The sequence below is a fragment of the Adiantum capillus-veneris genome, chromosome 19 (genome assembly GCF_014529385.1).
Source record: "Adiantum capillus-veneris isolate H3 chromosome 19, ASM1452938v2, whole genome shotgun sequence".
Classification (NCBI taxonomy): domain Eukaryota; kingdom Viridiplantae; phylum Streptophyta; class Polypodiopsida; order Polypodiales; family Pteridaceae; genus Adiantum; species Adiantum capillus-veneris.
Window position 1 is genome coordinate 92,452,770 of NC_140949.1, and position 17,378 is coordinate 92,470,147.

The window sequence follows — 17,378 nt, forward strand, 5'->3', positions numbered from 1 at the left end:
AGATGACGGAAGATCTAGAGGCTAAAATCAACCGATTTTGCATGCTTCACAATCCAGTGATGCAAAAGTGGATTTCACAATATGAGGATGCAAAGCAAGAGCGACAAAGGGCACGAATCGAGTGGAGACGGGGAAGACGACCACCGATGCACTATCCAGCGGTTCTGGAGAGCCTACCAACCTTCATGAGCTTAAGATGGTTGCACAACCAATTGAAAAGCGCACAACAATGTGGTGACGAAGTGACTGAAGAAGAGTGGGAGTACTCTCGGGGTTGCGCGACCAAGGTAAGTTTGCAATGTACGACTAGCAAGTGACTTTATTTATAAACGTTTGAACGGCCACTCATAATCTTTGTTCGTTGTAGTATAAGTCATACACAGCAGCATGGTGTAAAGGTCGACATTTTAGGGTGGAACGAATCGACAAAAAGCGTTGTACTCAAGATTGTGGAATCATGGCAAAATTTGAACAGTCTAGTCGACGACGTTCCTCTGATGCAGATCCTGTGGTGGCGGAACTCACTTACTTCTGCACGCTGCAAGAGATTTTGAGGATCGATTACAGAGGATTTTTTGTCGACTTGTTCGACGTGCAATGGTTCAAGATAATCATGGAGGGTCGCAACGCTACTGTGCGTAGAGGAGAGTCTGGTTTTCTTGAGGTGGATTCTACTAAGAAATGGACTGACCTAAGAGACACTTTCGTACTACCCGAGCATTGTGAACAAGTAAGTATGTAAATAGTTAACATCCCCCTTTTACAAGTTATGTGCTTGAAAGCTCTCATGTAAGTTATGTGGCTCTGGCAGGTAGTATTTCATCCTACAAAGTCTACATCAAACTGGTGGTACGTCATAGAGGTAGCCCCTCGTAGTGCAAGGACGTATGAAGGCTACCATGTGCCAATCACAACGACATCAATGGAGGAGATCAGAGAAGATGCTAAATCAGAAGCCGCTGCGGTGGCGCCAGACGAGCATCAAGATGCTACTACTCTATATGGGGTGCATGCAGAGGAGCTACAAAATGAAACAGAGGATATGTGTTTAAACGGAGAGCTCTATATAGATATAGGAAGTTATGCTGAGTTATGCGAGGATGAGAGAGAGATCTCTTAAAGCCACAAATATTGTATTTGAACAATTTTGATCCATGTTGTAAAAGCTCTGGCTCTCTAAGTACCTTCCATGGTGTATAACGCTCTTTTCTACTCGCGCTCACATCTTTTGATTGAAAATTCTGAGTTTTCGACTTGCCTCTTCTATCACTCGATTCATTGCGTCATTGTATTTATATGCGTCATTACGTCATTGTATTTAATGGTCTTTGCGTCATTGTCTACTCTATTCATTCAATATTAAGTTTAAATATTCGTGTGTTTAATGCAGGTATGGATGATGAGGAGTTTCTTTCTTCTTTGTCACCGCAGCAGAGACAGTGGTACGTGGAGCGTCATCGCTCTGGCGCATCATCGCGCGTTCCTACACCATCCGCATCTCCCTCTCTTTCGGAGCATTCGGCGCGCTCCGAAGCTTCGGCGTCGACGAGACGAGCTTCACACTCGTCTAGACATCGGCGCTCTAGTGGTGGCGGTGGCGGTTGTTGTGGGGATTCCGCCACCGATGCCTCCACACCGCCTCGTGTTCGACGAGGCTCTTTACCCTCCCCTTCTTTGCCCGCCCCCACACCAGCCACAGCATCGCCATCTACGCCAGGTTTTGCACGGCTGACTGTTCCTAGAAGCTACACACCTCTACCTACTCCGCCAGGAGCCACCCCACTCGACACTCCTCGCTTCGGGGCCCAGACGCCGGTGGAGACACCTGACGTCCGTACCCCCATCGACACGCCGCTAGAGACCCCTGCCGGGACACCCAGGTTCACGCGTCACCGGCCAGAGGGCTTGCCTTACTCCGTCAACATCAGCGGCGGCATCATCATGGATGATGACGGCAAGAAGGTGATCTCGCGCATGCGTGGTCTTTGCTCTCAGCTGTTTAGACACTATATACTAAACAAATGGAGTGAAGTACCAAGTGATTTAAAAAACAGAGTCATCAGCATACTTCATGATGAGTTTCCCGTTCCAACACGGGATCAGCGCTTCAATGAAGACCTGATGAAGATTCGAATGCGCGAATACTGCAAACACAAGCGTTCCGAAGTGCAAAAAGCAATCAAGAATGGGTGGAATAGGCCAGATTGGCTGGCCAAAGAAGATTGGAAGAATGCGAAGAAAGCAGCGCGCGAGAATCCCGACAAGTGGAAGCAACAAAAGGATGCAGCCAGAGCGCGAGTAGAGGCAGGGAGCTCGCACCACTTGGGGAGCGGTGGATGGGCATCATTTGAGGCCGATTTTGTAAGTCTTTTCACATTGCTCTTTATGCATGTTCGATAGTTTAGGGTTTATGAGTTTTTTAGTTCTAACATAATGAGATCTTTGTATGTTTTGACAGTGGTCAATGACAGGACGTGATCCCACACCGTACGAGCGCGAGTACGCAGGCAGGAAGGGCTTAAACGCCCTGATGGACATTCTCAGTTCTCGCGGCGGCATGGTTAGTATTAGGGTTTACTCTTTTTTATTTTTTGTATTGTTTTATAAATGTCGTTATATGTTTATACTTACTGAAAGCTGTCTTATTGTCTTTTTTTGCAGAATCCGACAGATACGCCGCTTGGACGCGATGAGACGTCTGACTAGACGACGTCAGTTTAGCCGTAGCTAGATAGCATTAGTTTAGGGTTTCTCATAGCTTATGTATCATGAGACGGATTTTATACGTCTTTTTGAACCATGTATATTATTACATTTGTCACCGCAGTTTCTTTTGCCAATCAATTCTTTATGCCTATGATGTTGTACAATTGTCATTATTACATTTGCCAATCAATTCATTTTGCCTATGATGTGTACAATTGTCAATTTTGCAAACAATGCGTCTTGTGGGTGACTATTTTGGGTCTATTATCTACCTTTGCACTTTTTTTAAAAAGTGAATCAAGTACAATATGGTTGATGGGTGGCAGGGCATTCAATGCCCTGCCACCAAAAAAATATTCTCTCAGGCGTCGCTATAAGCGTCGCTATTTACGGCTCTGTAGCGTCGCTATATGCGTCGCTATACTCTTCTGTGAGAGCGTCGCTATAGGCGTCGCTATGAGCGTCGCTATATAGCGACGCTCATAGCGACGCCTATAGCGACGCTCTCGTAGCGACGCTCGTAGCGACGCTTTTAGCGACGTCGGGGGTTATAAAAACCCAATGTATTTCCGTCGCTAACAGCGTCACAAGAGCACACAACCTCTTGTAGTGGTGGGACTAGTGTATGGACTATTCATGGACTTTAGCTCAATGAACACATGGTGTTAGAATAATGAGTAAAAATAATAATAAAAATATGGAGGAGTTATGGATATGGAAAGATATTAGAATCATATGATATGGTCCCTCTTTGAATTATTTTGGGTGAAAGAGGAAAAGGTATGCAAGTAAATAATATAATAAACGTGACCAATGAGTAGAAATCAATTTTTTGTTTTCACGAGGGCGAGGGTGAAAATGTGGGAGTGATTTGTATAAAGGAAAAATATGAGGTTAGAGTGTACATATTGGCAAAAAATATACTTATGGTGCAAGAGGATGAAAGAAGGTAAATTTAATAAAACACACACCTAGGTATAAATATTTAAATAAATATCAAAATAATTATAAAAATCCCTATATTTAGGCCACTTATATAATGAAATATTTACACATAAATGGGCCATAATATTTATTATTATTTGTATTATTTTTTATTTTTTTACTCAACTAGCCCAGTGACTAGCTAATTTAGGGTTTTTAAGAAAATATGGGAAAAGTCCCCTAACTCACACACGCCTATTTACAGTGAAATGGTAGGGATAGCCATAGTGTTTGGGTGATTTTGGTAGGGTGGAGTAACTTACTATGGCAATTATGGAGAGCCGAAAAACGGATATCAATAGGTTTAGTCTTCATTAAGATCCACAAATATTTGGATGCCATTTTCATCTTTTGTAAAGTCTGGGAGATCATCCTCTGCTTCTTCATCCTCATCCATGGAAATTTCATTAGGTTCTTCATCTTCATTTTGTTGTGAATCAAAAGGACCATTATCATTCTCCTCTTGAACATCTTGATTCTTTTTCTTGCTATGGGAATTCCATTGAGCTCGCTCAAGGTATAGGTAGCATTTCCATGCACATGATTGACAATGGTCTAACCACCTTTTTACAAGCTTTCTTTGTGTGGTGTGTTGGTTGTCAAGGTTACTATCATACATCAGGACCCAATTACCCTCTTCAATAGGCTTTGGTTGAAGCATATGTCTTTTATCAAACCTATCTTTATTCTTTAGTCTTGCATCATTCGGTCGAGCTTTTGTAATCTCTATGTCTTCTTTCCAAATCCCTTATGCGTAATGCAAGTAGATTTTCCCTGCTTATACCATCTTTCTAAGGTAGCATGTTCCAAGTAGGAATGACATCCTCAATTGGCATGAATGAATTTTGACCAATTCAGCAGGCATGTAACCAGTCATTGAGCTATGAGTTGTACAGTCAACCCATAAAGTGTATGGTAGCAACCTTGGTCATTCACGCATTTTACCTTTGCATGCGTTAGCCAAAGCTTTCATGATAGGAGGATGTCCTAGGCTATCTTGATACCGATTCTTGTGAAGAACTCCCTTGCTTCATCTACATCTAACCCACCTCTATCAGCAACTATCTTTCCCACACAGCCATAGCGGCAAATTACATCTTCAAGAAAAAATTTACAAACACCTTCTATAGTTTTTGTCCCAATGCACGACCTTCCATTTGATTTGTCAAGTCTTCTCGTGTAAGTATCAAGGATCTCATTTTCCAAAGTCCTAAAGGCATTGTGATGCAATCCCTTCTTATTCCCTTTGATCCAAGAGGGTATAATGCTAACTATGGCTTGGGGCATGGCATTTCTATGTGTCATGACACATGGGACTCATTTGGTTATGTTCTGTTGATTACATTTTCTTTTATCCTAGATGCTCAAGCTCTCATTAAGCCATAATGAAGCAACAAATTGGGAAATTTTTCAAAGCATGCTTATAGTGAGGTAATGATTGGGTGAAGCTATGTGTATGCTTGTTATTTTGGATGACAATTGGCACATGCCGGAGGATGTGTAGTTTCAAAGGGGTTGGAAGTCATGATGTTGTACATCCAAAGGGGAAAACTTAGAGAAGATAACACTTCTTGGGTGTTATCGAATTTCAAACAGATTGTTGGCAATTGTTATTGGACTACCATGGTTAATATGTATGTCATATGTTGAGTATTCATGCCAAATATGGTGTACTTCAAAGGGGGCAATAAGTGGTTGAGGAGCATCTTGTCTAGAATATCATCTCTTACAGTGCATTGATAGTGGGGTATGCTGGTAGACTTGTGCTCGATACTACCGTGGTCGAGATACATGCCTAATGTGGTGATTTGGCAATGCTTACTTGACAATAACTGAGCTCAGCAGCTATGCTTTGATTAATATGCAAGCAAATGTTATGCATGGCAATACCTTAGTTAATATGTACGCCAAATATTGTGCTTGGAAACATTTTGGTAGGTATAAAGTTGAGCTCGGCACTGGGTTGGTTGATATCTCGTCCAAATATGGTGCATTGGCAATGCCTTGATTGATATGTATAACAAATGTTGTGTTTGGCATTCTTTGACCCCTATGTACCCCAAATTTTATGTGGGCAATGCCCTAGTTGATATGAATGCCAAATAATATGCACTTAAGAGATCAACAAGTGCTTGAGGAGCTATTGATTGCAACCTCTCTCTCTCTCTCTCTCTCTCTCTCTCTCTCTCTCTCTCTCTCTCTCTCTCTCTCTCTCTCTCTCTCTCTCTCGGCTATCTCTCTCTCACCTTCGATTCTCTCTCGACATTAATACTAGCATCAAGGATAGTGTGAAGCAAGGGAGATAGCATAAGATGTGGCAAAGGATATGAAAGAAGCATGATATGAAGGGGAAGATAAGAGTGTTCTCTTTCTCTCTCAATTTGAAGAAACAAGGGTTACCAGGGAGAGCTCGTCTTCAAGCTCGTGTTCTCTCTCTCTTAACTTCAAGAAGCAAGCACAGGAGTAAAAGCAGGGCTTCAAGATTTCTCTCGATCTCTCTCTCTACCATATTAGGGAGATACAAGGACATCAAAGTGCAGAGGATTTAAGCTAGAGTGCATGATCAAAGAAGTAAAAAGGATGAAAGAGTAGTTTTCATGGCAAAGGTGCAAAAAGGCTAAATAATTGGGTTGGTATCTCCTATTAATTTCCTCATATTTGGGAATTGAAAGCAAACAAGGAGTGCTACGTGTTCAAGGACTTTAGGGAAAAGAAGGATTAGCTCGTCAACACATGAATTATTGCCATTGTTTGAAGCCAACCAATCTATGTTCATTGAGGAGCTCGGTTGCATGCGGCTACGAGGGCTTGGACATGCATCGAGAAGACTCCAAGATTATGATTTGATTGGAGGTGAAGCATTGGTTCCAAGTTGACTATCATTGATGGGACTATTGATGTTTCCCAAAGTTTTTGATCATCTAGGTGATTGTAAGATGTTGATTAGACCACATCTTGTACAATTTATTCCAGTTCAAATGATATAGTGCTCATTTTGGGTTCCTAGGCATTCATCTATCTGTGTCTACTATTTTATCTCTCTCTTCCATCTCTCACAGCCAGGGCCCTGTGTCTTCCCGACTCACCTCGCAAACCCATATCCCTCGACATCGTAGGTTTAGGCTGCCTGAACAAGGGTATTCCACAACTGAAAGAGAAGCACTGGGAATGGTTTTTAGCAATATCAAGTTCAAACATTATCTATTAGGAAAGTTGTTTCACTTTTATGTGGATCATCAAGCTTTGTTATTTTTTATCATCAATAAGGTCGTTATCTAGGGTAGGCTAATCAAATGGATGATGTTCTTAATGAAATTTGAATTCAAAGTAATTCATAAGCCAGCCAAGATGCACTGTGGGCAAACTTCCTTTCTAGAAGTATTGAAGGATATTAAAAAATGTGCCTTTGAGATGAACCAGTGAATGTTGAATTATTCCAAAATTTATCAATAGAGGAACCTCATCTAGAATGGCAAGATGTGTACGATTTCCCTCAAAATGGAAGATTTTCCAATGGTTCATCCTAGACAAACAAGAAACTAGTGATCATAAAAAGCTTAAAGTTCACCATCATTGGGGGAGCCCTATACAAATTGGGCATTGATGGAGTTCTCAAAAGATGTGTACCTATGGGAGGAACCAGCCAAGTTACTGAGAAGAAAGATACTACTGACAAGCAAATGAAACAGGACACTACAAATGAATCCACTAAGTTGGCCATAGTAACCACATGCACAAAGAGAACAAGAGCACAAGCACAGTGAAAGCCAGTACCAGGCTACCAGAGAAGAAATGAAATACAACTGCTCTTCTCAGGCATCGAAAATTGAAATAGACATCTGCAACAACAAAGCATGCTGAAGACATCAGCAAAGGACATTTGCAGACTAACCCATTGATTTGGCTCAAACCTTGCCAGCGGCAGTAGAGAGATAACGAAGACCTCTATTGAGGAGCAAGCTCCAACATCCCAATATCCATTAGCCTTTACAGCTCCTCCCCCATTCCAACAAAAGCAAATGGATAGACTCTAGAGACTTCAGAAGAAACCAAACTAATAAACATATCTTCTCAAGTTGGAATCTTATTCACAACTCAACCTTGAAATAATATTATCTTCGTTATGAACACATGAGGAAGATGTCGAACACCCCAGAAAAGGTAGTCAAACTAAATTTTCTTGGGTGTTCAAACAAAGAGATTACCTACTAGGAGGGTCTCTTAGTCTATTCATGTCTTCCCGTGGATTACTTGCTTGATAGCCATGCCATGCCTACTTGCTATCCATAGAAAGCATCATCTATATTGGTTGCACCTTGTGCATAAAGCCAATGATGTAAAGTGTGCACCGTTGTATACACATACAATGATCACAAGCCAATCTACCAACCTCAATTATTTTTGAACAGAGTAGCTAATCTTAGAGCGAAAGCGTAAACAATGATGGGGTGGAACTAATGCCACCGTAATGGCACACCATGCATGCATATCAAAAAAATAAAGTGATGAGCCCTTGGCTTCAATGACTATCTCAAAAGTGTGAGACAAATGCCATATGTACCTTACACGGTTTTCACTGGCATGGATACATCACATTTCATCATTGCCAAACGTAATGTGAGCTTATATCCTATTATTTCCAATTTGCTAAACTTGTGTACCATTATGAGACATAGGGGATTGGCACATGCAAATCACCACCCAACCGTGCCCTATATAGACCCTTGGCCATGCTATTTATTGGCCAATATTTATAGGACCCCCTTTACCCATGTCCATCCTGGCCCTTGGCCTACCCTATCTTACCTTAGGCCTGACAATGGAGGTTTGGGAACAACTTCAAGAAGAGATGCTAAAAAGCCTTGAGAGCTGACTACATCCCAATACAAAAAGGTAATCTACTACTCTTATTCTCAAATTTGTGTTTCCAATCTAACTTAGAACAATTTACTTCATTTGTAGAAAGCAATCAACGACATCGTACAAAAAAAAAGTTTTGCAAATTTGCTATGTATTCAATAATATTTTATAGAACAAAGGTTATGCATGCAAGTAATGCATTCAAAACATCTTACAAATCAATGACACTTTCAAACACCAAAAAAACAATAAGGTACTCAACATGAAGAACCAACTAGTAGCCAACGTCAAAGTTATCATGGCGCACTAGTTATTAAAAATCACTATAAGCTTTAACTAACCACAATGAAAATGATTTGTTCACTGCATTGTGAGTGTCCTTTTTATTACTGATTGGAGTGCCTAGAGTGTGAAAATTTTATCTATTATTATCTAGAGTGTCTACACCTAAATGCATCAATTGTAGCCAGCTGGTGTTTTGCCAGACCACATCCTTTCTATTGTGGATTGTAGCTCCTCAATTGCTACTCGGATGGTGTTATGGTAACTCCCCTATAAAGCAGTGTGCTTGTGCAAAGTTGATCTTCCATGCTACTCTTCTCAATCTGAGAAGCAAGTGATTTTTGTTCCGAGGGTACTTATCTCAAACTCATAAGTGTGCTTTGTGTGTTTTCACAAGGTCCTACTATGGCAAAAATTGTTTACATGAATAAGGAGATATAGTCCAAGGTTATGCACGAGGAGGATGCTATGGATGTATTTCTGGCAAGATTAAAGATCTCAATGAGGAGTTAAAATTTTTCATTGGTGAGATCATTCTTGATAGTTCTCTCCTACAAACATTTCTTGATGCTTTTCCAAATTCTTATAAGGCTTTTACCTCCACCTTTAGGCTTTTGACAATGAATAATGATAATGATGTGAAGTTTGATGGTCTTTTCCCTATGTGGATGCAAGACACCCAGTCTAGAAAAGGGCTAAATACTCGCTAAATAGCATATTGTCGAATAGGGATTTATGCTTGCACAACAAAAGATGAATACATGTTGCTTTCGAACTTCTCATGAAGCAATGCCTTTGTGAACGTATATGCAAGGTTGTCCTATGTTTGCACATACTTCACTTGAGTACTCTTCTTCATCACTTTTCTCATCAAAATAAGCGTCCAAAGATTGCTTGCTAGCCATGTCAAACCTCTTCTTATCACCCCTTCTATTGTAGAGAGTGATGGTATAATGTACCCAATCTTGTGTAGCTTTGGTTGCTTGTAACCATGGTCTTCGAAGGATGAGAGGGAAATCACCAATACCCACGGGCATAACATGACAATTGACCAACACTTTAACATCAAATACATCCACCTCCAAGTCCTTTATAACTCCCAAGCACCTCACCCTTGATTGGTTGGCAAGATTGTAGAGCTTCTGAGAGTGGTAGTTTGAAAAAAGAAGATTGCATTCATGATCGATCAATACAAGACAAGGCATATGTACCATAGCCTTTTTTAGAAGAGAGGTTTGAAATCTTTGGGCTTACTCCCCTTTATGGATTGAACATGCACTCGGGGCATGGCACTTCCCTATACATTATGTGCCAGCTCTTGTTCATCGCATCACTCGCAGGGGGGATTTGTTACCATATACATATGGTAGTGCTGTTTGTGAACACACTTAGGACCATTAATACATATGGTGTTTTAAATTTCTTTTTCATTTTTAATTTGCTCAAGATTTTGATTAAAATGTGCAAGTTTTTTTAATTGGACCATGAATAATTTTATTGTTGGTGACTTTCAATGGCTTGTAGCGTGATTTTGTTTATAATTATAGTTTTAAGTTAATTTGACGTTAAATAGGAGTGGTATTTTCAAGGGTCTGACCCAACTAATACACAATCACTCCATAGGTGTTGAGGACCACGGTTTGATCTCACCATAGTTGTACTTTCAAAGAAAGAAGTCCGCAATTTTCCAAGGAATAGTGGAAATTTTTAACTTCCCAAGTTGATTCCAATCACTATTAGAGACGGTAGACTATGTTGGTCACTGTTGATTGCTAGTTTGACCAATTTTCATGCAAAATCTAACCAAGCAGTTGGACATTGCAAAATATAACCAAGGGGTTTGGATTTCCAAGGTAGTACCTAGGGTTACCAGTTCAATATTGCCAGTTTTTCACTAATCTCTAATTTAGTGTTTCATATATAAAATCATAACGTCTTTTTAGGTAGGATTTTTGTTCATATGCACTTGACTATGGGTAAGTAAACGCTATGTTCAACCTCCAGTATGCATATGATTTGATTTTATTTGATTTTTGAATATGCTTTGATTGAATTTTCCTATAAGATGTATAAGCTTGAATGCTTTCATCCATTTTTGTCTTCAAAGACATGACAAGGTCATGTAAGAGCAAAGAATTGTGGGTCGTAGTGTCCCATATATATTTTTGCATTATTCAATTATGGACCTGCATGGTAGGGTTTCATTTAGCACATGTTGTCACAAGGGATAAAATATGGTCTAGGAACTCATGGAGTTTGGTTTAGCTAGTGTGGATCAACGTTTATGAGGGTACTGCTCACTCATATCACTGAGTGTCCATAATTACCTCCACACACAAGTACATCTTGTACTTGATGGATGTCATTTTTTTGGACATCTTGTACTTGATGGATGTCATTTTTTTGGACATCTTGTACTTGATGGATGTCATTTTTTTGGACATCCTTATATGAGACATATTCCAGATGTGAAGAATATGAGTCTCGAGGACTGACACTGGCACCTGCTATTTTAATTATGTGTCACAATAGAGTCCCTAGGTGCTGGTCAAATCCATTTGCTAAACCATCTGAGCATGTTGTATTAGGAACAATTTTAGTGGCCAAAAATTGTCGGATACCTAGTAAGACTTCTTTAAGATTACAAGTATGGTTAAAAAACTTTAACGGATAGTTGTTTACACATGTAGCAAAGCTTTGTTCGGTTAACGAACATGTTTCATTTAGTACCTAGATGTGATTGATTTTCACATTTTATTATGGTCCATATATGTTAGCACAACTTTCACGTGGAAAGTATTCAGTTCTCTCCCTGTGAACTGTGAGCATAATGTTAGTCATAAGCATTGTCAAGTATAGTCATGGATATGTAGGTTCGGATTCGTTTTTGCTAAATGCATTCACACTAGGTGTTATGGGCCTTAGTATTTAGCAAAGGCTGATTTGGAGTGGCATGCACATTCATGACATTAGTAGCCTCTAAAGTATTTCACACTATATGTGCAATATCTATATGAGATTGATTGTGGATCTACCAATCACCAATAGAGGTCATGGCTCAATTTGGGTGCTTGTAGACACGTTATTTAAACTTTGCATAATTTATTGTCCAGTATTCAATCTTTATAGTTAACCAAGTTGGTTGTTCATAACATGGTTGATTACTTAGTAATGTTGCAAGGAATTGTGCTCCCAATTTACCAATCCGTTTGGAGAACTGCATGTAAACGATGGGGAAATACACCTCAGTACTGCCAGTCATCCAAAGAGGATAGACAGATTACAAGTGTTAATCTTGTTCTAAAAAAAATGATAAGCGCATATAGCACCAAGCAATCCAAGTGAAAAGATTATCCCTCTAGTTGGACTTTGCTTACCATGAGGCAAAGCATGTTGCGACTAAGTTTACTTCCTTCATGTTTCGGTTAGGTTCTCAACCTCGATCACTAGTTATGGTGGGGTTGTTTACTAATGAAGAATGATAACAAGTCAAGGAATCAATCTTTGTTGATGAGTTATGTCAGCTTACTTTAATGGAAAGTGAGAAGAGGTATTCTTTTAGACACCTCTTCGTTGTGGTAACTTGTTAAGCATACTCTAGTGAGGTATAAAAAAGAGTTTACACACTGTTTGGATATAGGCCGATTACACAAAACGGTCGCAAAGGAACAACAATGTGGAAGATCAAGATGTTCTTCTTGACTTATTGAATCTCCTACTGAACCGTGTTCCATTCAAATGGACAGTTGGATCTAGGAAGGATGCCATTGTGGAAAACATTAGTGTTCTTATGAAGATATCACCACTTTTGTTTCGAGGACGAAAACGCTTCTCCAAGGGGGGAGTAATGTCAGGCCTAAGGTAAGACCGAGTAGGCCAAGGGCCAGGAAAAACCTGTGGTAAAGGGGGTCCTATAAGTAGCATGGCCAAGGGTCTATATAGGGCATGGTTGGGTGGTGATTTGTATGTGCCAGTCCCCTTTTTCTCAAAAAATATAGCTTTCAGAGATCCAACAAACAGTTCAACTCAATTAATTCTCATTCATGAAGTACAACTAATGGCATAATGGCGTTTGATATGCTACGCTTCAATGGATGGGTGGTAGTATGAATTTATGTCATACCTTGATCTGAGAAGCTCACGTAGAGTTCATCCCAACCTCGCAAGGTTTGAAAATTTAGGAGTTAACACTTGTCAATGGGAATGAAAATTTTATAAACATGGTCTTGAAAAGATCATGAGAAATGCATCATGTGCTTGCATGCATGTGATTCTAAAAAAAGGAACCATACATAAGTATGATGGGGAGGTGGCACCATCCTCGCTGAAAACTTTATAAGCTATAGTGAACGTGCCCTTCTCCTATATACTTGTTTTCTTCTCTAGTGTTGAAGGGTCATGTGATGCTTCTCCTCCAGTATTGAAGGGTCACGAGACTTGTTTTATTCACTATTGAAGGGTCGTGATATGCTTCTCCTCTAGTCTTGAAGGGTCATGATATATTTCTTGTTCAATATTGGAGTGCCTTTTTTTATAAAAGGATCCGTGATGCATGGAGAGTTTTTTTGTCCAAATTTTTTAATTTAATATTTCCAAAACACATGGAATTATGCGGTGCCAGCATCCAAGAACAGTCTTTTAAGGAAAGCATGGTAGTAAAAAATAGAAAGTAAGCTTGCAATTCTCACCAAGTTCCAAAAGGACAATTCTAAAAGAAGCGAGAACTTTTTTCAGGATGTGCATCAAAGCATAGCTTTGCCTAATGGTAGCGTCAACAAATATACTGTTGTTGGTTTCATATTGGGCGCAATCCCGTAAAAGTACCTGATGTGAAGCATCAAAAGAAAAAAAAAAGTTATTGTTGGTTGCATGTTTATGTGACAAATTGAGGAAGGGCTCCTTTAAATAAGTGAACATATGGATTCAAGTTAACGATTTGTTTTCTGTAATCTCAAATCAACGGTTCATATTTTTGGCTTTCTAAAGAAACCTTGGTGTTGAGTTGGGTTAGGCATACTTTCATTATTTTCAGTGCCATGATGGAGACTTACCTTAAATGTTATTTTCATTTTAAAATATTAAATGAATCTTTCTATTTCATCTTTCATTTCACATATTTACACGACTTGACTTCACTTGCATTCTATTCTTTTAGAATGCTAAAGTGAAGCTTCACCTTGCATAATTCTAGTGAATTCTATACATATACATACATACATACACACATACATATATTTATTTATTTTGCACACACACACACACACACACACACACACACACACACACACACACACACACACACATATTGTAGTGTGCACAGGAATAGCTCCAACTAGGCCTACCTTCCGATAGCAAGGCAGCCGCTTATATTGATTATCGTGAAGGTATAACGGACTAGATTATCTTGGCATCTTCGTTCACACTCGGGCATGCCCGACCACACACCACACCTCCCCCCTTAGGGAGAAAAAAGATGGACATCTTTTTTATAGTTTTGGGCTGAGAAAAGACTCGACATAAAGGGATCAGCTCCAACGCCTCATCTGGGGGGAGTGATCATACAACAGCTTAGCGGCTAAGGACTGAGCTTGGGGAGTGGACTCGACTAGAGAGAGAACATCATCATGCCGAACACATCAAGGCATGGAACGCGTACGTCTCGCTTATGCAAACACTAGGTTGCTATCCCAATGAAATGGACAAGACGAGGAAGGACTGACTGAGGATTAGGTGCGAAATTTTTTGCGACATACATCATCTCCATAAGGGGTTTGGTGTGACGATAAGGATTGGTCGACAAGACTGAAATGACAAAAGACTATCACTAAATGTGTAAAAAAAAAAAGATCTACTGTGGGGTTTTGCATCACAACTATGAGAGCATAAAGACTGGGCACCTCTGCAACCACGCTGCAACAACTCCCGTCTCTTCGCCCACTGAGCAACATCATAGGCAGCCTCCTTTGCACGTCGAGTTGTGTCGTAGGTGTTATCCTTCCCTTTCTGTGCGGCATACTTAGATGGAGAGAGAAAGAGGCAACCGCCTCCTCTTATAGAAGCACACACTGCTCCAACAGCAATCGGACAAGCTCGCAACATCAATCCGACAACCTCTCAGCAAGTCGTCAACAACACAGTAGGCGCACGCTGAAAAGGACTCTCCATGAGGCGCGCAGAGCATCCTCAGCATTCGAACAGCGCAACCCTTCTGCATCACCATTAATGAAGGCCGCCTTCATCCTCGGGATGCACAGAAAATGAATTGCACACTAGCGCTGCAGAGCTCGTCCTGAACGACGACATGCCTTCATCCTCACAAGCATTCATGGTGCCTTGCTTTGCAGAACGGCACCCGCCTTCATCCTCGCGATGCGAGGCGAGGGAAGGAAGGGCTCTAGTTTGGCTCTAAGGTGAATGCCATCGCCTATGCAGTGCGTAGCAAGAAATGAAAGAAATAACAATCAAGAAATGGTGCCCGCCGCCTCCACCAATGTAGTGTGCTCACTATAAGACACCTGAGAGAGAGACTAGACCAAACTAAGCTTGCCTCCCTAGCATCCGGCACCTCCTTATATTATCATGAGAGGTGGTTACAACCATAACATGTCCGACCACACTAGGTGGCCGGACTCTACCTACACGACCACACACCACAATATATACTAAATGACCAAACCATGGTAAAGGGAAGAAAAAATGGTGAAATATGTGAGAACTTAGTTCAAAAATCTTGCAAATTAAAAAATGCGACTATTATTTTCGGTTTGCTTCTTTGCAAGGAGGAAACTCAGTCCGTTAATAAAAGAGATATTCCTTAACAATGCTTTACCTTATATAATTGTAGTTAAACTCAATCTAATGATTTTATCATTTTCTTATTGTTTCAGAAAGCCGTTTTCACTTGTTTTACTGAGACTGTTCACTTGTTTTACTGAGACTGTTCATCGCAACGTAACAACAGAGGTGTCGTTTAATCACGGAGGCCATGTGCCCGACCGGGATTGAACCCGATTCATCGGCAACGACCAACTGATCTATTATGAATTCTAATCCGAGAATTTGGAACTCAGATCCCGATTGCAATGGCAAGCATAAACCTGCACAAGGCCTGCCTAGATTCGTTTGCGCAGGTAAGCTCTATGGAGGCGCCTTTGCTGCAGGTTAATTGAGCTGTGTAGATTTGATCTGTTTTTGCGGTACTGAATGCAGCTAGCAGGAGAGGATGTGAAGGATGCGCTTGTCTACATGGATGCCGGCGCTGGGCAAGCTTTCCATTTTCTAGGTGGTCTTTCTGCCCTTCTACCTTTTGGACCCCGAGCTGTTTGCAGCCTGGAAAATGCTTCTGCCAAAGATGCAGTACGTTTTTCTTCATTGCATGTGAGAAGCTAAGTAGATCTGCATGGTATTAATCTGTATGAGAACCATAGAATTGTTTCATGCATGGAGGCCATCAGCTTAACATTGCCTCCGTCGGAAAATTTACATTATCGTGCTTTTTCGCGCTAGCAGAATTAGCAGCAATGCCAACAAGAGATGACTTTTTACTTGGTCATGAATCCCATCATCAATTAACTTATCAGTAGTAGAAGAAGAAACAGCTCTTCAGTAAAGGATAATTTCTAGTCCTCATTGTGAATGAAAAGGATCTGTTAATGCTTCTCCTCACGAAGTCTTTGGGCTTGCAATGCACATTGCCTCACACATTATGATAGCAGGTGCAACCGTTGCTCAATGTTCATGTTGGTATCCATAGACCAAAATTAATGACCTGCAAGATTAGCGTATGCCTTGTAAACCCTTTGTTGAGAAACTTCACACCTCCATGCAAGCTTTAAAGCTCTCAAGCTCCCTCTCAAGACCTCTTCCTTTCCCTCTCCTCCGTCTCCAGCTCCCTCCATCTCAAGCTTTCATTGCTCAGGAGTCGAGACTTGTCACTCAAGCTCTCTCCCTTTCTCCAACGGTGCTCTCCATCATCCAAGGCCTCCTCTTCTTGTGCACCCTCCTCTTGTTGTGTTGGCGACAGGAGGTGCTTGTCATGGGTTGAACAGTCTTTAAATTGGGTTTTTTGTGCTTTCTAGAGTCACAGGACTTTAATACTACATGTATTCAATCACACAGAGCTAAAAATTGCATTGTTTAGGTGTTTTTGATACCTCCCGTTGCGCGCAGGTCCTGTTTCGGGCCCTTGGCTGTTCCCCCATTCTGCGGGGGTTCCGTCCCCGTTCAATATTCGCATTCCGGGTACTCTGTAATGTGCCCGAAGGAAGAATGCCAAGGAAGATAAGACCCTTTCTTTTAATGGCAGCTTGTTTTTCCATATTTTTGAGAGCCTGCTTTTCCATGTGGTGACAGAATCTGAACGATGCCAAATAGAATTTGCATCTTCTTCAAGCCAAGGCTTAGGTTGCAACAATAAAGACATGCGTTTGGCTATCATACCATATAGAGAGAAGTTTTTATGTTGATGCGAGATGCACCAATCTCTCAATCTTTTTGTGATTGCTATGGAGGAATGGGTTGAAGAGCACACACGCGCTCACACACAG

At 40.8% G+C, this 17,378-nt stretch overlaps 1 protein-coding gene across 2 annotated transcripts in view; it reads left to right on the plus strand.

Moving 5' to 3' along the window:
• The first annotated feature begins 15,757 nt into the window (after positions 1-15,757).
• LOC147434468 (vesicle docking protein) overlaps positions 15,758-17,378 on the plus strand; it is a 72,984-nt gene continuing 71,363 nt past the window's right edge. The window contains exons 1-2 of one of the 2 annotated variants that reach the window (XM_086490922.1): positions 15,758-15,962; positions 16,042-16,188. In XM_086490922.1, the coding sequence (XP_086347048.1) occupies positions 15,915-15,962; positions 16,042-16,188 (195 nt within the window). In that variant the 5' untranslated portion in view covers positions 15,758-15,914. The remainder of the gene's footprint in view (positions 15,963-16,041; positions 16,189-17,378) is intronic. The other variant, XM_086490921.1, reaches the window with a different exon arrangement.